Below are 20,108 nucleotides of genomic sequence, written 5' to 3'. Positions count from 1 at the left end.
CTCTTGCAGCTTTTTTTTTTTTTGAGTCAGGGTCTTGCTGTGTAGATCATGCTGGCCTTGAACCCACAGTGATCCTCTTCTCCTTTGGATGGTGGACACCCTGGAGTCTGGGGGGCCCAAAGGGGAGTGTCCTGAAGATGGGAGGAGGCTGCAGAGGGCAGGTACCTGTGACAGTAAAAGGCTTGCGGGGTGGGACCCATCTATAGGGGACCAAGTAGATACAGTAGAGGTTCACAGAGGAAGGCACATGCCTATAATCCCAGTACTCAGGAGGCTGAGGCAGGAGGATCTCTTGTGAATTTGAAGCCAGTCTAGGTTACACAATGAGTTAAAGGCCAGCGTGAACTCCATAGGGAGACCCTGTCTCAGAAAACAAACAAACAAAAAAATGGAGGTAGGGTCTCCAGCCCTACGGAGCCCCACAGAAAGAATGGAAAGGCGGGGGGCAGGGCGGGCTGGAGAGTAGGTGAAAGCTTGGAAATACCTAGGACCTGGGAACCCAGCACAGCACACAGAGCCTTGTGTGCAAAAGGGGTGGAACCGGAGGAGTCTGTGGCCCTGACATACAAGCATCCACATCCAGGATACCCTGGTTATAGTGGCGCTCCGGCCCCACACAGGGTGCTGCTGGCCAGAAGCCAGGCTCTAGCTGGAGTGTTGAGAGCTGTTTGCACGGCACCCACTACCTCCATCTCCAATCCACCTTGCCTTGCCTTTCTGAGGGTCATTGGTGGTAGGGTGATACGTGCTGCCTGGCACTGGGGTCACTCAAGCAGGAGTCACAGCTGTCACCACCGAAGACCTCTACGTCCCTCCAGAGCCTTGGGAAGCCCAGGTGGGCCTTTGCCCTCCCTCGGAGCAGTATCGAAGGGCACTTGCACTTCTGAATGGCTTGCTGAGGAAAGTTTCATGTCTTCCCCAAGGGCCTTTGCACCAAGTTTTTTCTGCCTCCTGGATGTGTCTGCACACCCAGGGAGACCATGTTTGCCCCACAGATGTAAGGGCTTGTGTAGAGGTAACAGCACCCAGGGGTGATGTCCATCCACAAAAATCTTCCTCAACCTTACACTGAAAACTAATTTCCAGCTATTTTGTGGTAGTTTTTTAAAAACCAAACTGACAACCACATGGCAGAGAAGTGTGTCTGTGGTAGGAGAGACATAGGGCACCCCTTCTTTGAGGAGGCCAGATGCCCCCAACCCCCACTTCCAACCCAGAAGCCACAGTGAAGAGAATCATCCAGAAGGGGCTTCTCCCCAGGTCTGGTTCCCACCCTTGGCACCTGGCCTTGTGGAGGAGTGGGGTGCCGGTGTGTGACACCAGGGGTGCAATGTCAGGACCACCCGCACTCCAGCAACCCTGTCTCTGCACTTTTTTTCCAAGCATGCTTCTCCACCCACTTAGGATTCATTGCACAGCCCCCACACACCCTTATTCACATACCTGATTCACGTCATCACACACTCCTTCCCAGTCATTCCACAAACCTTTACTAGAGCCTACTTGCTGTGGGACTCTAAGATCTAGGGCTTCCAGGGCCATGGGAAGGGCTCTGTTCCTTTTCAGGGGCATGGGGCAGGGCATGCTCAAGAAGTGCATACACAGGCATTTCCAAACTGGCTTTAAATACTCATTAGGGTGCCACACAAAGGAGCTGGGGTAAGAGCCTGTTAAATGTGTGGGGCTGGGGTGCCCTGAGATAAAAAAGAGACCCATCTGTCAGGGCAGCTGGGGTGCCCCACCCCCACCCTGGGACAGGGAAGCACAGAAGAGGCCCTCTCTGGAGGTCCCAGGGCTAACTGGGAGCCAGCCCTCCCTTCGAGGTAGATCACTGGGGAGGGAACCGAGGGGCAGCTCCCACGGTGGTGGTGTCAGGTGGTGGTTTCCTCAATGGTACTGCTGATAGCTGGGATAGCCGGTGGCTGAGGTACCCTCCTTAGGGGGTAGCTGGCTTGGGTCCTCCAGGAATGGGGGTGCTGGAGAGGGGAGAAGGTGGTCAGGACAAGTAGAAGAGGCTACAAGAAACACTCCCACCTCACCATGACCATCATCCACCAGGACCTGCTCACCATTGCGGAATTGCTGGGCAGTATAGCGAGTGAGGAGGATGCCGACACCCTCGATGAGGGCCAGCAGGATGCCCCCCATCATCGCAGAGCCCACCATGGCCAGCGGGCCACCTGGGGAGAACAGAGGGGTCAAGGTCAGGGCACAAAGGACAGAGTGCAAGAGGCTAGGCCCAGGGCTGGGGCACTCACTTCGGGCAGCCAGCACGGCCCCTGTCAGAGCTCCACTGGTGATGGAGTTCCAGGGATCCTCCTTGCCCCGAATCCGCACCAGGCCACAGTCGATGGTGGAGAACAGGCCCCCCCACACCGCGAAGCTGCCTGTGGGGAACAGAGGCCCAGTCAGTACTTCTGGGAAATGCCAGGAACCCACATCTCAGGGTCTGGAGACTTCGAAGGCTAACTCCTCCAGCTAAGAATGAAGGATTTGGGGGTGTGGCTCAGCAGTAGAGCAGAGCACAGGTAGCATCACATGACCTGGGTTCCATCCCCTGTACCAAAAAAAAAAAGGACAGAGAAAAACAGCCACAAAGGCAGAGGCAGACAGAGAATATTCTGTCTGTCCTCACTCTGTGAGCTCCCACTTCAAACTATCCAACTACCATTCACATCGCCTTCTCTGCCTCTATAAAGAGTTGACAAATGGTTACAAGCAGATTTATATGGATTTTTTCCACAAGTTCAAGTCCTGCCTGGGCAACTTGGTCAGACCTTGTCTCAAAATAAAAAGCTTAAGAGGGATAAAGTTGTAGCTCAGTAAAAGAACGCTCCTGGGTTCAATCCTCAGTACCACACAAAAACAAAATGAATCAAAACAACAACAAAAACAGATGAAATTAAAATACTGTATAAAATTAGCTGGATGTGGTAAAATGTGCCTATAGTCCTAGATACTGGGGAGGCTCAGGCAGGAGGATCCCTTGAAATCAGAAATTCAAGACCAGTCTAGGCAACAGAGAGCGATCCTCATCTGTTTTGTTTTGCAGTACTGGGAATCAAACCCAAGGACCACATGCATGCTAGGTAAGCACTATACTACTGAGCTAAAGCACTTACCTAGCATGCTCAAGGATCTTGGCTCAGTCCTCAGCATTGTGTTAATTATCTTTGGGTTATGTAAGTTGCATTTGAAACATAAATGAATTTCATCTTTAGACCTGAGTCCCATTCCCAAGATGTCTCATTATGCATATACAAATGTTCCAAAAGCCACAAAACTCTGAAATATTTCTGGTCTCAAGTATTTTGGATAAGGGATACTCAGCCTGTAGTTAAAATGTTTCTCAAGGGCTTACTATGTCCCAGGATCTATTTGAGGTATTTTGTTATTTGACTTCCGTAATTTAAAACTAGTTAATATTATCAAAGGCCTTAGCATAGCAACCAGCAGTTAATAAGTACCATGTAAACTAAAAAACCGGTAACATGGTTAATGTCATCATCATCGAGGTACACGAGGTCCAGAGAGGATCTGCTACTAACCCAAGGCACACCACAGAGAAGAGCCGTAGCTTGAATTTAAACTCCAGAATCCACACCCTTGTCCCTTCATATTAAATTGTTGGAAAGGATCACCCCCTGGAAAGTCCCTGGGAGAGTCTCAGCTAGAAACTGGACCCCCCAACTTGCAGTCTAGCCCCAAAGAACCAACCACCCCCAACATCACCCTATCTCCTCTATCTCCCCAAGCCCCTCACCTCCAATCTGGGGTGCTCGGATCCTCACGGCATTGACACTACCTCTCAACCGGTGTTGAATTCCCTGGGGAAAGTAAGAAAGGGAGTCAGGGCAGGGTTAAGGCCACTCGCAGACAGGATTTCTAGCCTTTGAGGGAGGGAAGGGATTCAGGGGTGGTGGTGCACAGCTGTAATCCCAGCACTCAGGAGGGTGAGGCAGGAGGACTGCTGTGTGTTCCAAGGCTAGCCTAAACTATATAGGAAGTTTCAAAAAGGCAAACCAAACAAAAATTTTAAAAGGGCTGCAGATGTAGCTCAGTACAAAGGCCCTGGGTTCAATCCACAGTACTACAAAACAAGGGGTGATGGGGTGTAGCTTAGTGCTAGAATGCTTGCCTAGCATGTGCGAGGCCCTGGGTTCCATCCCTAGTATTAAAAAAACCAAACAAAACAAAAGGAGGGAAGAGACCCATTAAATGTGAAGAAGCCAAGAACTAGGGGTCTGGGGAGCTCATTGGGTTGCTAAGTTCTAATTTCTTAACTTCTTCACTCATTCATTCAGTAAATGATTAAGGAGCACCCAATGAACATGGTAGATCTGGCCAATGCCCTCTCCAGGCTCACATAACAGGAGACAGACCCTAAGCAGATAAACAAGACAGCTTCAGACAGCACAGGCATTCCAGGAGACAGGATGAAGACGTGGTCCTAGCGGAGTCAGGAAAAATCTTGTTAAGGAGGGGGCATATGTGGAGAGCTGGTGACTGGAGGTCAACAACAGAACACATACTTAGGCCCTGCTTTGGTCTCTAACAGGTAACATGTGCTGAGATCCCCAAGGACAAAAAATATGGGTGAAGGGCCAGGGATTTAGCTCAGTGGTGCTGACGCCTGCCTTGCAAGCACAAGGTCCCCAGCACCAAAAACAAAATAATACAGGCAAAGATCCAAGAAAGAGAGTTCTAGGAGTGAAGGGGATGGACAAAGGTACATATGGAAACTGCAAGCTGGGCACAGTGGCCACACTTGTAATCCCAACATTCTTAGAGGTTGAGGTAGGAGACCAAAAGTTTGAGCCCAGCCTGGGCAATTTAGCAAAATCCTGTCTCAAAATAAAATAAAATAAAATACTGAGGATTTGGATCAGTGTGAAGACCTTGGGTTCAATTCCAAGTACTAAAGGAATAAAAGAAAAAAATGAAAAAAATTGGAGATCTTAGTAAACAAATGGCAGTTAAAGCTATATTTGATGTGATCTTGGGGGTGTATGTCAGAAAAGAGAATTACGTTAAATCAAAAGGATTTTCTGTTTTAAGGCTGCTTCTTCTGTCACTTCCCTATATCCATGCTTCTGACCCAGAATCTGTCTCTAGTTAAAATCAATCCAGCTTTGTACTCACATTGAGGATTTTGTTCCTTTTCTTTTTTGCAGTGCGGGGGATTGAACTCATGTTCTCAAACATGCTAAGAAGGTGCTTACCAGTAAGCTACACAACCCCAGCTCAGATGACTGTTAATTTGCAGTGCTGGGGTTGGAGTCCCAGGATCATGCACTAGGCAAGCGCTCTACCACTGAGCTACATTCCCAGGACCACCCCACCCCCCCCTCCGCCCCCGACAGTACAGCATCTCCACAGCTGGGTGGATGGAAGATAGAGGCCTATGTGCAATTTCTCCAAAACCCCAGATCCAGGAGCCAGGCCTGGTACACAGTAGTTGAACAGACAGCAGAATAACTAAGTGCACGCTAACTGGCAGCTCCGAGCAGTTTTCCAGCAGTGTTCTGTGTGGGTGAGGCTGCTGACTCCCACATTGCTGGGGAAGCCAGGACTCACAACGGGAGCATTGCGGAAACCCTTAATAGCCTGGAAGACTCCGCCGCCGATCACGCCCATCGTGAAGGCTCCACCGCAGTCATCCACGATTCGCCAGGGGCTGCGAGTGGGAAGGGAAGGGTGCGGTTAACGTGAGTCTCCTTCCTGCCAGGCCCTGTCACTTGGACTCTTTCCAACTGGGAGAAATCATGTCACACGAATGGAAAGTTTGAGTGAGAAGATACGCTTCAGATGATAACAAGCTAATCTTGTACCTTTTTTTGTTAACCTCATGAAAACGCGAAGTGGAGCAAAAGGGGGAAAATACTCTTGATCTCAAGCAAGAGATCAGCCATCTGTTTTACTATCAAAGATTAAGAGGACCGATAGATGCAGAGTTGGTACGTTTAAACGTTTAACAGCGGAAGCGTTAACAAGCTAGTACTGTTGAAAGAAACAGGACGGGATGGCACCTCTCCCCACGATGAGCACGTCCAACCAAGTTCCTCCCTTTTGCACCTTTGAAACCCAGGAGAGGGAAAAATCAAGCTCCTGAGGCCTCAGGAACCTTTTTCCTTGCTCATCATAGGCTCATGGATGCCCCGCCCCAATTCCCTAAAACTGGGGGAAAACCCCGCGAGGTAACCCTGAGAGCTTCCGCTCAGCCGCCCCTCCCCCCGCCGCCAGCGTGGATTAGGGCAGCGGTTTTCTACGTTGACAAGGCGGGATGAGGAGCCTCGAAACCAGAGGAAACTTGAGGTGGTTTGTCCAGTAGAGCACCTTCTTGAGCACACAACTGAGGACCCGCTTAACGGCGCCCGAGTGGGAGGAGCCAGTTCGGGGAGCGGAAGAAGTTACATTTCTAAGCGTCTAACGAGTCTGGGACGTAGCACTGTGTGTACCGGATCTCCCCCGCCCGCCTCCCATGGCTGGCCTGGGCGCCGAAGCAACCGTCCGGATGCCAGTGACCACCGTCGTACCAAGGCTCTCGAGCGTACTCCTCCATGGCTTCTGGCGGCGCTAACGGCCGGACCTCCGCCGGGCCACGCCCCCTTGTAACGCACCCGGGGCGCAAGCTTTTCGGCGATTTCAGAAAAACAATTGGGTCACTTTGTAACGTCAGGCATTCTTATTGGTCAGGAGGTTTGCGTCGATTCTCTGCCGCTTTCGGAGTCGCCCAGTCACTTTAACGCTCCCGGAAAGGGGACCTCGTCTTGTGGTTTGGAAGAAAAGAACGCGTGTAGTATTGGCGAGTTTAGTGGCGACTGGCCTGACAGCCTTCCACTACCTTTACGACTGTATCGGTAATGCCGGGGTGGGTGTATATTTTTTAGAGCTGGAGGAGGTGTTGCATTCTACTCCCCCATCCCAGCGTCTTGGTTCCTCCCACCTTTGAGTGATGGTTGGATGAGCCCATTTCTGGAGTGCGGGGCGGAAGGGGGGGGTGCTGCGCTTGGCCCCTTGGCCCATTGGGAGGAGCCTGGGCCTGGGTGAGGAATTGAATCCAGCGGCGTCAGACCGGGAGAGCTGTGTTGGTGAAAGTTTTGTTGATTGTGCCACTGTCTGTTACACTTTTGAGCAGGTAGGTTTCATGCACTCAGCTACAAGTGTATTTGGGTAGGTAGGGTACATGCTGTGGGGAAGCGCTTGAGACTGGATCCAGATTCTAATTTTTAGTGTGTCTCTCTGTCCCAAGGTCTGTGTGCTACTTGCTATGCCGCTGCCCGTTGCGCTGCAGACCCGCTTGGCCAAGAGAGGCATCCTCAAACATCTGGAGCCCGGTGAGAAAGCTAAGAGCAGATGGGCCTACCATGTGCCAATCTTGACAAGTCATTTTATTGTTGCTACTGACACCTAATACTTGGTGGAGGGGGTGCACCAAGCAGTGGGGTGACTGGCATCTTATTGTTAACAATATGATAGGGCCGGGGATTTAGCTCAGTGGTTCTGGTGCCTGCCTCGCAAGCGCAAGGTCTCAAATTCGATCACTGGTACAAAAAAAAACAAAATACGATTTTCTGCCGGGGATTTAGCTCAGGGGTTCCGCCGCCTGCCTCGCGCAAAGTCCCGAGTTCATCCCCCGTATCCCCCCCACCCCCCCAAAATACGATTTTCTGACATCCGTTTCTACTGTACTAAGCAGTCTGTAGGGGGTGTGGTTAGGGGACTGATACTTCGTCTTCAGTAATGACATCTGATGCTGTTTGATCCATGACTCAAACCAGGGGTGGTGGCACGCGCCTGTAGTGCCAGCTAGCAACTTGGGAGGCTGAGGCAGAGGGATCACTTGAGCAACATAGACCCAGTCCCCAAAAATAATTAAAGTAGATAGGAATCAATGCATAGGGGGACTATATGTTATCTAGTAGGAAGGATAGCTGACGCTGCCTGCAGTCTCCTGTGCGCAAGGTGTTGATACTTTACCACAGTAGCATGTGTCAGAGGTAGTCTAGTGATGGACCTAATAGTGGTGACCTGACATTGTTTGCCATATCAACAGCTGACATTTTGGGGGCTAAGTGCCTGGCATACATGTTATGATTAACAGTCTAAACTGATGGTGAGGGCCAGGCATAGTGGCACACACCTGTATTCCCAGCACATGGGAGGCTGAGGCAGGTGGGTTTGGATGTGAGAAATACTTTATATGCTTTTTGACACACACGTCTTCCACACGTGGTTTGTGTGGATTTGAGTGTGTCTCTCAGGGCCCTGGCTGTAGAATGAAAACTTTCCTGATCCTTAACTACTGTCCTTTTCCTTGTTCTGCCAGAACCAGAGGAAGAGATCATTGCTGAGGACTACGATGATGATCCTGTGGACTATGAGGCCACTCGGTTGGAGGGCCTGCCACCAAGCTGGTACAAGGTGTTTGACCCTTCCTGGTGAGCCTGGGGACCTGGTGGGGAGGGGCAACTGACTTCCGATTTTCCCTTCCTGTGTTGTCCCTAGCTGTAGGGTATATAGGGGACATGGGGGAAGAGATATGGAGGTTCTGACAGGGGACAGGTATAGGCAGAGATTGGGAAGACAAGAATCGATACCAGGAGAGGCCATCTGTGCTGATATTCCTTCCCTCTCACTGCCCCACAGCGGGCTCCCTTACTACTGGAATGTGGACTCAGACCTCGTATCCTGGCTCTCCCCACATGACCCCAACTCTGTCGTTACCAAATCTGCCAAGAAGCTCAGGAGCAATAATGCAGGTGAGTTGGCAGATCTGAGGGTACCTTAAATGATTGTAGCAGTTCTTAGAAAGAGGCCAGACAGGTGAGACCAGGTAGGACCAGGCCCAAACTAATTGAGACTGTTGAAAGCAGAGGCTGCTGGGTCCTGGGGTGGGAGGAGAAGGTCACTTCAGGACCTTCTTGTCCCCTTAGATGCTGAGGAGAAGTTGGACCGGAACCACGAGAAGTCGGACAGGGGCCATGAGAAGTCTGACCGTAGCCACGAGAAGCCGGACCGGAACCATGACAAGTCAGACCGGAACCATGACAAGTCTGACAGAGATCGAGAGCGTGGCTATGACAAAGTGGACAGAGAGCGAGAGCGGGACAGGGAAAGGGATCGGGATCGTGGGTATGACAAGGCAGACCGAGAAGAGGGCAAAGAACGACGCCACCATCGTCGGGAGGAGCTGGCTCCCTACCCCAAGAGCAAAAAGGGTAAGTGGAGCAGGCTGGGGCTTGGGCAAGGCAGGCGAGGTGCCAGGATGTGCGATGGGAGGAGGTCTTCTCTCAGGATCATGCCCAAACCTGGGTCCTGGAGAAGGGTGCTGCCAGCCATGGTGGCTGCAGGCTCCATTTCTTCCTGGGATGGGGTGCTCAGGGACCAGGGGCTCCTTGTGCCTTGATTGAAGAACTTGCCCTGCCACTTACTTTCATAGTGGCCAGCCGAAAGGATGAAGAATTAGACCCCATGGACCCCAGCTCCTATTCAGATGCCCCCCGGTAAGTGACAACCTCTCATGATCCCTTTTCTTTCCCCCTGACCTCACTGCACCTGAGAATACCACCCTTCTTGCCATCTCCTCCCTCCATTCCTGAGTCTTGGGTGGTTGAGGGGTGCCCACCACACTCCCTTCTCACACCCTGAGCCTCTGTTACCCCTAGGGGCACGTGGTCAACAGGACTCCCCAAGCGGAATGAAGCCAAGACAGGTGCTGACACCACAGCAGCTGGGCCCCTCTTCCAGCAGCGTCCATACCCATCCCCAGGGGCTGTGCTTCGAGCCAATGCTGAGGCCTCTCGAACCAAACAGCAGGATTGAATCTTTGCTCTCCTCGGCCCTGGGAGCTTTCTCTTCCTTCCTTCCTCCCCCCACCCCTTTTTGCAGTGCTAGGATAGAACCCAGGGCCTCATGCATGCTAACCAAGTACTCTACCACTGAGCTACACCCCAGTTTCCCTGGAGTTTTTAATAAAAGCTTTTCTGTGATCATATCCACGAGGCTTGAGTGCTTCTCTTGCTCTTTCTGGGCTTCCTAACTCAAGGTGGCAAGATGCAAAACACATTTTATTTGCAAAAACTCACCTAAGAAATACTTTGGGGTGGCAGGGGCTTAGAACTGAGGTGGATCCTTAACAGAGAGCTTAGTTCAGCCCTTCACCAGGGTGGGAGTGGTAGGGACAAGAAGTTCTGTGTCTACCTCCCCCTCCCCCTAATACTGATTAGAGAGTTTGGTCCCCACTGGGCCAGGGCAAGAAAGGAGAATGAGGCCAGGCCAACATCTTCATTCCCGGCGACTACGAACCCTTCACTTTGGTGAGCAACCTGTGGTGGGAATGGAAGGAAAGAGAAACACAGAAAACTGGGGTAGGCTGGTAGGAGGGCTTCCTGAGCAAGCAAGGGTAGTGGTAGCAAGGCTGGTAGTCCTGGGTTAGTAGCGGTGCTTATGCAGAGAGCGCGGCCTCTGGGTCAGAAAGCTACACATGGACTAAATAAATACAACATCTTTATTTGGCATTGGGTATCCTGACATTTGTTCATTACAGTTCCTTAGAAAACCAACCAAAAAATCAGAACAAATTAATCAAAAAATAAAGATCCAATGGCCCTATTTACATATTGCAGACAGTCCAGGCATCTCCCATGCACACGCACACGCATGCGTAAGCAGACACAGACGCACACATACTCTGGGACACGGTTAAGGAAGGGGTTAATAAGCTTTGGGGAGTGCAGGGGGCAGGCTCCACAGTTCAACTCTTAAGATACCCCTTCTTCATGAAGTAAGGGCGCCCTGTACAGCCAACTGGGGAGGCAAGAGTGGGATTGGCAGCTTTATTTTTCCTTTCTGGACTTCTCAGAAAGTAATCCTGCACTGGCAACTGCCAGTGTCTTAAACTGAATGAGATTCAGCCACCTCAAGAACCACCCCTCCCCACTTCCCCCATATAATGGATCATCAATGATCTGATTACACTACGAATCCCCAAATCATCAAAACAAAAATGCCCCCTACTGCACCCTCCCCCAGAAGGGCTGACAGATCGAGCCTCCTCCTCCCCCAAGGTGCTCTCTACAGGCCCAGATTCAAGGCCCTTGCTCCAAGAGCCTGTGTCAGGGAAGCTGCCCCAAGGCCACATGAGAGACTGAGCTGCTAACATGATCCAGAGTACTGGTAAGGGAGGAATAAAGGCCTCAAATGATAGGAAGCTGAACCCCACAGGGAGGCATTAGTCATTACTGAAGAGCTGCCGACTTGTCCAGTCTGTCCTTACCAAAGGATAACCAGGAAGGACTGTCCCAGGCATTAGAGACAGGACTCCTCCCACACATGGGGGTGTGCAGACAAAGAAGGCCTTGAATGACAATACCCCTAACCCTGTCCCCAAAGAGGTTCAACTGCAGTAGAGGAAGCAGGTCTAAAAACCCTTTCCAGGGGAAGGGGTTCAGTCTCTCTGGCCCTGGTCCCATGCCCTTCCGGAAGTCTCAATGATCTGGAAGAAAAGACCATCTTCCAACCAGAGAGGAGCCAGGTCCCATTGACGACTCAGGTCCTGCAGATGCCCAACACCCTCCACCCCATCCCCCTCCCCATCTCCCCCCACTGCCACTAGCCCTCACTTTACCAGCACTGACTTTGGCAGGAAGGGCTCCGTGATGTGGTCTCCACGGTGGGAGGACAGCTGCGGTGGCGGTGGCTGCCCCGGAGGCTGCTGGTGAATGCAGGGCCCAGAGGCAGCAGGGGAGGCAGAAGTGAAAGCTATGGCTTTGACTGCACTTCGGGGAAGGCTGTAGAGGTAGACAGCACCGATGACAAGCCCAGCGCCAAGGGCAAATAATGGGTCCAGGTGAAAGCCAAAAAGGCGAATGGAGGCCACAGTGGACAGCACAATGGATAGGGAGGTGGCAAAGCCCTTGAGGATGTTGTCAGCATACTTGACAACGACAGCCACTAGCAGCCCACCAAAGGCCTGGTTGAGTACCACACCCCAGACAGCAGGTGTGTATCCAAAGAAGAAGCCACGGTGGGCCACAGCGCTGCCCTCGGCCCACCAGAGCCCCACCAGGCCCAGGGCCGTGCCAAAGAGGCCCAGTTGCAAGTTGCGCAGCCACACAGAGCCTGAGCTGCCTTTGAGGATCTTCTCAAAGTAGACACCTGCGAAGCCCGAGGAGAGGCAGGAGGCCACAACAGCTGCTAGGCCTGCCCCGGGGTTCTGATCCAGTGGCCGTGGGCCGCCGCCACCGGCTTGCTGTGCCTGGACAATGGCGACGCCAGTGAAGAGCAGCAGCAGGGAGGCCCACTGTAGCCGGGAGAGGCTGCGGTTCAGCATGAGCACAGAGAACAGTGCTGTGGTCAGGATCTTCAGCTGGTACGTCACCTGCGAGTGCATGTGCAAAGTGCTGAAGGCTGACAGGACACTGGCAGGTGCACAATGGGACAACACCCACTCCAACAAAATGGAGAAATGGGGTGGGGTAGAGGACAATAAAACCAGCAAAAATAGCCAGCTACTGGCCACTGGCTGAATTGAGACTATGTGGGTCTAGAGACCCTTCCAGAGAGTACACAGAAGGGTGGCTGTGTCAGGAAATTCTAAGCCACATCCCAATTCCATTTCCTCCTGTGTGACCAGGGACAAGGCACTTGCCTAGTCTGAGCCCTGGCAATGTCATCTGTAAAGTAAGGCTGATGCATGTGGAAGACCTTGCAAAAGATAACGAATCATCCACAACAAAGCCAGCAAATATTTATATAGTACTATGTGCTAATATGTATCTGAGCACTATCTGTGAACTAGTTTATTTAATCCTTGCAACCAGCTTAGGAAGAGGACACCACAATAATCCCCAATTTATTTATTTTTATATTTGTTTGTTTTTGGTACTGAGGATCGAACTCGGGACCTTGCGCTTGCGAGGTAGGTGCTGGAACCACTGAGCTAAATCCCCAGCCCCTATATTTTTGTTTTTTGAGACAGGGTCTCACTATGACGTTCAGGCTGGCCCCAAACTTGCAGCAATCCTGCTGCCCCAGCCTCCTGAGCGCTAGGATTACAATTGTACACCACCATATTCAGCAATAATCCCCAATTTAAAGATGAACAAACCATGCCATGAGCAGTGGTGCATATCTGTAACTCCAGCCACTCGAGAGGCTGAGCCAGGTCGAAGCTAGACTTGGCAACTTAGTAAAATCCTGTCTTAAAAGTAAAAAGGGCTGGGATGTAGCTCAGTGGTGGAGTGCCTGACTAGCATGCACAAGGCCCTGAGTTCCACTCCTAGTACTAGTACTGCAAAATATAGATAGATGATAGATAAATAGATAGATAGATAGATAGATAGATAGATAGATAGATAGATAGATAGATAGAGCCAGGGATTTAGCTCAGTGGCGCTGTGCCTGCCTTGCAAGCGAAAGGTCCTGAGTTAGATCCCTTGTATTGGGGGGGGGGGGGCGCGACAAGATAGATAGATAGATAGATAGATAAACAAACACACAAACTAAGGCACAGAGAAGTTAGGAGACTTGCCCCAAAATCACATCAAGAGAAAAAAGCTGAGCTGAGATTTGAAACCAGCAACCCAACCCCAGAATCCAGGCTCTTTAACCATTTCACAAAGTTGCCCAGGAATAGCTTCAGTCTTATTGATGGCCAACCAAGGACTCTTCCCTGGCATCTCTCTCAGTCACCTCCAGCATCCGTCCTAAGCAGGTATTACTACTTCTATTCGAAGTTCTCACAGATGAGGAAACCCAGGTTAAAGGAGTTCCAGGGACATTCTGAAAGTAACTCAGCTCTCAGCAACCTCCTCCCTCCCCACCCTATATACCCCAATGTAGGCAGCCCCCTGGGGCCACGGTGGGCTTGGAGCTCACCTGGAAAGTGGCAGCTGGCAGGTTGGAGATGGCAACATACTGGAGGTTATTCTGCAAGGTGTAAATGAGAGAGGGAACCGCAAGTTTGAGCGTGTCCACATACTGCACCAGGACAGCCTCGTGGAGGAACAGAATCAGGTGCTTCACGTTACCTAGGGTGGGAGGAAGAGAAACCTCAAAAGTGTGGTCTACCAAAGATGGGATCCCCTGAAGGCTGGGACAAGGTCCTCTGCCCTCCCGCACAACTCGCTGGGAGCCAGAATGAGGTCTGTGCGTCATTTTTTTTTTTCTTTTTTCATTTGTATGTGTGGGGACGTGAGTGTGTGTGCTAGGAATGGAACCCAGGGCTTTGCACATGCCAGGCTCACACATGACCACCGAGTTATACCCCTAGATTCAGGTTCAGTTTCCCTAACAGTACAACCATGTCTTTAGGAACCCTTGCTGGTATTTAGTTTAAAGGCTGAGCCGGGGATTCAGCTCAGTGGTGCCGCTGCCTGCCTCTCATGCCCAAGGTCCTGAGTTCCATACCTAGTACCGAAAAAAAAAGAAAAAATTTAAAAAAGGCTTAAGAGGGGCTGGGGGCGTAGCTCAGAGGCAGAGCACTTGCCTGGCAGGTATGAGGCCCTAAGTCCTACCCCTATTACTGCAAAAAAAAAAAAAAAAAAAAGAAAAAGAAAAAACCAAAACAGTACAAAAAGCCAAAAAAGAAATCATCTACCACAATGTGTTTGCTAACCACAGAACACAATTCACTCATCTGAGTGCCTACTTCCTTGCCATAGAGTCCTGTGCAGGGCAAGCAAACAGTACATGCTTGTACAATAAAATAATCACTACAGCCAGGCAAGGTGGCACACACCTATAATCCCAGCACTTGGGAGGCTGAGGCAGGAGGATCACGGAGGCCAGCCTGGGCTACACAGTGAGTTCAAGGCCAGCCTGGACTACAAAGCAAGACACTGTCTCAAAACAAAAAAAAATAATAATCATCATCACTATCTATGACAGTGGTGGAGAAACTATGGGACATGTGCTGCAGTGGGCTGTTTGTCTCACTGAAAGTTGTAAAAGGTTTGCTGTCACTGATCTAGTACCTTATTAAGTACAAGCCCTGAGTCTGGGTGGAAGGCTGGATTTTCATTTACTTGTTTTTGGTACTGGGGACTGAACCCAGGGCTTCCGGGTATGCTAAGCACACGCTCTACCACTGAGCTACACCCCTGATCCTAGACTTGATTTTTTAAAAAATGTATTATTAGTTTTTGGTACTGAGGATTGAACCAAGGGAGCTACATTCACAGCCTCCCCTCCTTTTTTTTTTTTTTTTTTTTGGTACCAGGAATTGAACTCAGGGCCTCGTGCTTGCCTGGCAGGCACTGTAGTTCAATGCTGAACTACATTTCTGGCCTTCTCCCTCCCTCCCTTCCTTCCTTATTTCCACTCCTTTATTTTGAGACAGGGGATCACTATATTGCCTAGGCTGGGTGGAACTCACGATCCTCCTGCCTCAGCCTCCTGAGTAGCTGAGATTACAGACATGTACCACTGCACCTGGCTAGATTTGACTTTTCCACTTTTCCTAACTCTTTAGCATCCCATGAGCCACCTAAGGGCAGAGGCCATCTCCCACCTAGGTGCGTCTTTCTTTTTTTTTTTGTACCAGGGATCAAACTCAGGACCTTCAGCTTGTGAGACAGGTGGGCACCACTGAGCTAAATCCCTGGCCCCCAGGTACATCTTTCTGTAAGCCCTAGACCCACCAAGGAGTTGCTCCTACTCCATGGACACATGCAGTCTTGACCATTAAGCAGTTTGATTGGGACCTGATCAAATGGAAAGCTGAGAATCATTTCTTATATAATAGGGCATTTGCAAAGCTCACCCAACTTTTTTAGGGAGGGTGTTGGATATTTAACCCAGGCCCTGTGCATGCCAAGCAAAAGTGCTACCACTGAGCCACACCCAGCCCCACACTACTTTTTTATAGTTCATCTGAGGAGGAGGGCTACTTCTTGGAGAAGACTCTCATAATCACTGCACAAGGTTGCCCTGGGAACTCCTGCTGGTACTCATTCACAAAACCCTGCTCTTGCCCTTTGAGGCACTCATCTTGGGTCTCTAACCTCATTTTTCAAGTGTTAAAAAGGTAAATGGTGTACATACCATAGATCACATCACAGACCCCACATAGAACTGCACACCATAAACATGCACATTCATATTTCTGTGGTGAATTGCTTGAATACTCCCATCAAATGATAAAAAGAAGCACAAATCCACCAAGAGCCCCACATCAGGTCAAGTCAGGCCTCTTTCTTTCTTTCTCTTCTTTCCTTCTTTCTCTCTTTTTTTTAAGAGTAGGAAAATTTACTGGGGAATAAGAATAGGGAATAGAAATGTGGAATAAGAATAGCTCCTGAGAGACAGGAGGGGTCCTGAATAGGTTGCCCTCTTTCTTCCTTCTTTTTTCTTGGGCAGGGCTGGGATCTAATCCAGGCCCATGCCCATACTGGGCAAAGTGTTCTATCACTGAGCTTCCTCCTAGGCCCTAGGCTAGATTTCACCACCAAACTACTTCAGAGAAAAACAAATGTAGCTGGGCGTAGTGGTGTGCCTGAAGTTCCAGGTACCAGGGAGGTTGTGGTGGGAGGATTCCTTGAGCCCACATGTTTGCACTCAAGGCCAGCCTGGGCAGCATAGTGAGACACCATCTCAAATAAAAGAAAAACCAATTGAAATTGTGGATAAGAGCTGAAGACATGTGATGAAGTCTGTAGCTATCTATGACTTTCCATCTCAAATATCAGCTTCAGAAAGCAAGACGTGTGCCTGTGTTGCTAACACATCTACGTCCATGGTCTGATGCAGGGTTCCTTCCTAAATGTCTATAGAATCAATCAAGAAAATAGCAGCTTCCTAAACAGCTGCTTCCCAGGCTCCTGGAGTTCAGGTGTGGGTAAGAATGTTTTCTTCGGGGCGGGGATTTATCTCAGTGGTTCTGGCGCCTGCCTCACAAGCACAAGGACCTGAGTTCAATCCCCGGTACCAAAAAAAAAAAAGGTTTTCTTCAACAGTATCATGGGCCAATCTGCCCAATTCACCTCTATTCTCTGCATACTAAAGGCCTTGCAAGAGAAACAACTTGACAACATCTCAAAGGGGAAGGTCATCAGGGAAAGGTTCAAATTAGTAGATAAACCTAACCCCCAACTTTGAGGAAATATGGACAGGATCTGTTAAAAGATACCACAGAGATGAGTTCCATCCCCGGTACCAAAAAAGATACCACAGAGAGGCAGTCAGGAGAATCTCAATTACCCAAAGTCTATAATAAAAATGACCTGATTTCTTCAATAAATTTATTGCAAGGAGAAAAAAAAACTGTTTGTTTTTTGAGGGGATAGAGTCTTGCTATGTTGCCCAGGCTACCCTCAAACTCCTAGGCCCAAGTGATCCTCTGGCCTCAGCCTCCCAAGAAGCTGAGAATAGAGGTGCACACCACATCTGCTTGGCGTTATACTTAAAAATAATTTATTCATGATGTGGGGGAATTTCCTTCAAAATAATAAGGGGAATACATAGAAATGTAGATTAGCAGTGAGTGAATAATCATTGATACTGTTTCATGGCCACTGTGCCAGGAAGTGAAGTGGTAACTATGAACTTGGAGGATGGGTACACGGATATTTTACTATTTTATTATTCTTTTCAATGTTGTATATGTTTGGAATTCTCCATAATACAAAGTTAAAGGTAAGTCAATCAATCACTGTGTGAGCCCTCTGCTACCTTGTGGCAGACCGCGTCACTCCTCCAGCTCCTTGGGTATTAGGGTTATAAAAGCAGATGCAGCTACTCACAGCTTGGGGAAGAAGGATGCTTTGCTGCACTCACATACTCCCCAGGCAGGCTTCCAGCACCAGAATACTCCCCCAGCAAGCCCTCCAGAAGAGCGCACACACACACACACACACACATACACACACACACACACATATATACATGGGGAGTCCCACCCACCGACCCCCCCTCCCTGGCTCGTACCCCTCTTCTGTGCGAAGAGCAGCAGGAGGCAGGTGAGACCTTTGAGCACTTCGGCCATGACCACAGCAGTGGTGGCAAAGAAGCGGTCACCAGGAAGCGTGCGGGCGTAGCGGATGCTGAGGATGAGGGAGGCATTCTGGACCACCAGCACGGCTAGGGATATGTACTTGAGGCGCCGGTGAGCTGTGGGGAATGGAAGGGGCAGGGAGGAAGGGGGGGTCAGAAGCTCCTGGGGCATAGCCGCACCACCAACCACCCCTTCTCCTTTCTCAGTCAGGATCCTCTTGGCCATCACAACTTCCTCCCTCTTCCTGCCCTCCCTGACCCAATGACAGTCAGACTCCTATCTGCTTCCACTCTCTCAGCTACAGGCAGGAAAAGCCAGAAAGGAAGAAAGGGGCCCCACTCTGTCCATCCCATACCTGAAATCCATGCTAAAGTGTCAGGACAGGCCCTGGACACCCTCCCCTGCTCCCTCTCTCCCTGTCCTGAGAAACAACTCATTCCCAGACAGAATACCAATGATATTCTCAACATGTAACGAGTTCTTCATGTGTGCCTATCACAGGGCTAATGGATTATAGATTACCTCAAGAGAATTTTACATTGCTCTCATCTCTGAAGGAACTGAGGATTCCCATTTTGTGGATAAGCCAACTGTGGATTTACATGAAATGATTCTATTTAACAAGGGACTGTCTCATGTGAATAATCTCCAAGTGTGGAGAATGGGACCATTGTATAAAGTATGTCCACCCCTAAGGAATGGTATTTCTTCCATCTCCCTTATTGTCTCAAGGATTGAACCCTATATAATGAACAGTTATCCCACCAAGACTGGTCTGGTTTCTCCAAGCATGTAAGGAAATACTTCTCTATATTCCACAGTCTATCTTTCCACCACTGCACACTGTTCTTCCCTAACCAAAGAACAATCCCTTGTTCAAACCACACTCACAATGAACTCTCTCTGCTATAAGAAAGAACCTGGCATCCTCAGAATGTTCCTTCTCTGACATAAGGAAGGGCCCTCCCACCTCAATTTACAAGGAACCATAATTCCAGTAAGAAGGAGCCTCCCCTGAACAGTCTTCTCAAATATAATGAAAGACATCCTCATCCTCAAAATGGATCCACTAGTCATATAAAGAATCTGCCCCACCCTAACAACTTATGAGGTTCTTTTATGAGGAAGGAACCACTAGCCTCAGAATAATCTTTCCTTTCTATAAAGAACTCTCAAGCCCTTAGAATAGACTCTCCCTTCCATAAGGAAGGACCCTACTACACTCAGAATATCGGTGGTCTTAGTTTCCTCAAAAGGAAATTCCCTCCACATTCAGAATGATCTCTGCTCTGCAAATGTGGAAGAAGCCATCCCACAACCACCGTCAGAATGGTCCCTTCCCCTTCCCCACCACACTCACAATGGTCTGTTCCGTCTTCCCTTCCTCCCTACAACACACACATACACGCGCGCACACACACACACACACATATACACACACATACAGAAGTCGTCCACACGGGATGCTTCCCTGCCATTTCAGTGAGGAACCTTTCCGATCCTCAGCGATCCCGACCTCTGCCCCGCCGCCGTCTGCTCGGCCACAGCCCGTCTCACCCGCATTCGCGGTCCCAGGCTCCAACGACCCCGTAGTGACTGCCCCTGGCCCAGCCGCCGCGGTAGAACCGCCAACCCCAACCGCTGCCATGTTGGCATCTGCCCGGCCTGTCCCCTCGGCAACAGCAGGCCACTTCCGTGTCCGTCACTTCCACTTCCGGCCCCCCGGAATGGGTGTGGGGCAAGTTCCAGGGCGGCCAAGTCGACTTTTCTTCGTCTGCTTCTGAAGGCTAAATCCAAAAGTGGCCTGCACGGAATTTCCAAATCTTAAATTCTGTTCTACGGAGACACCCCAGGACAATGGCGGCTCCGTCTCCAGCTGCCTTTACAAAACCTCATTGGACCATTGGTCATACTAGACCCGCCCCCTCTCCGTTCATCCGCTCCGCTGAACCCATTCCTCATATAGCCCGCCCCCTTTATCTTCTGGTCCCATTGGTTCGGCTACCCCTCTATCTCGAATCTTCATTGGCACCGTCTTTCGACGGCACCACCCCTTCCGCATTATAAACTCCTAGGTACGTGTTGATTGGTCTGAAGTTCCTCTTTCCATTTT

General features: G+C 50.2%; 3 protein-coding genes across 12 annotated transcripts; 1 reads left to right on the top strand and 2 right to left on the bottom strand.

Moving 5' to 3' along the window:
• Positions 1–1,608: 1,608 nt before the first annotated feature.
• Timm17b (translocase of inner mitochondrial membrane 17B) lies at positions 1,609–6,720 on the bottom strand. 3 transcript variants are annotated; one of them, XM_004871962.3, is made up of 6 exons: positions 6,537–6,720; positions 5,578–5,677; positions 3,764–3,827; positions 2,259–2,387; positions 2,070–2,180; positions 1,609–1,976 (listed from the first exon to the last, which is right to left on the bottom strand). In XM_004871962.3, the coding sequence occupies exons 1-6, from the start codon at positions 6,560–6,562 to the stop codon at positions 1,888–1,890; spliced, it is 519 nt and encodes a 172-aa protein (XP_004872019.1). In that variant the 5' UTR covers positions 6,563–6,720; the 3' UTR covers positions 1,609–1,887. The 3 variants fall into 3 exon arrangements, with proteins under 3 accessions (XP_004872019.1, XP_021105682.1, XP_087045873.1); XM_021250023.2 differs by having other exon boundaries at positions 6,459–6,612; XM_087189747.1 differs by having other exon boundaries at positions 1,609–2,180.
• On the top strand, positions 6,673–9,997 carry Pqbp1 (polyglutamine binding protein 1). Of its 3 annotated transcripts, none has more exons than XM_004871958.4 (7): positions 6,673–6,860; positions 7,253–7,337; positions 8,330–8,441; positions 8,650–8,762; positions 8,937–9,221; positions 9,443–9,506; positions 9,669–9,997. In XM_004871958.4, exons 2-7 carry the CDS (start codon positions 7,271–7,273, stop codon positions 9,823–9,825), a joined length of 798 nt encoding a protein of 265 aa, XP_004872015.1. In that variant the 5' UTR covers positions 6,673–6,860; positions 7,253–7,270; the 3' UTR covers positions 9,826–9,997. The 3 variants fall into 3 exon arrangements, with proteins under 3 accessions (XP_004872015.1, XP_004872017.1, XP_004872016.1); XM_004871960.2 differs by having other exon boundaries at positions 6,698–6,871; XM_004871959.3 differs by lacking the exon at positions 6,673–6,860 and adding an exon at positions 6,949–7,138.
• Positions 9,998–10,052: 55 nt separating this feature from the next.
• Positions 10,053–19,924, bottom strand: Slc35a2 (solute carrier family 35 member A2). Of its 6 annotated transcripts, none has more exons than XM_004871966.4 (5): positions 19,553–19,924; positions 17,929–18,111; positions 13,882–13,932; positions 11,630–12,382; positions 10,053–10,328 (listed from the first exon to the last, which is right to left on the bottom strand). In XM_004871966.4, the coding sequence occupies exons 2-5, from the start codon at positions 18,061–18,063 to the stop codon at positions 10,200–10,202; spliced, it is 1,068 nt and encodes a 355-aa protein (XP_004872023.1). In that variant the 5' UTR covers positions 18,064–18,111; positions 19,553–19,924; the 3' UTR covers positions 10,053–10,199. The 6 variants fall into 6 exon arrangements, with proteins under 6 accessions (XP_004872023.1, XP_004872020.1, XP_004872021.1 ...); XM_004871963.4 differs by having other exon boundaries at positions 13,882–14,033; positions 19,553–19,907; XM_004871964.3 differs by having other exon boundaries at positions 11,640–12,382; positions 13,882–14,033; positions 19,553–19,905.
• Positions 19,925–20,108: the final 184 nt, after the last annotated feature.

The sequence above is a fragment of the Heterocephalus glaber genome, unplaced genomic scaffold (genome assembly GCF_053883595.1).
Source record: "Heterocephalus glaber isolate CG9 unplaced genomic scaffold, H.glaber_assembly_v1.0 deba00001546, whole genome shotgun sequence".
Taxonomy (NCBI): Eukaryota; Metazoa; Chordata; class Mammalia; order Rodentia; family Bathyergidae; genus Heterocephalus; species Heterocephalus glaber.
The sequence above is the reverse complement of the archived record's forward strand: the minus strand, read 5'-3'. Positions and strand labels throughout refer to the sequence as shown.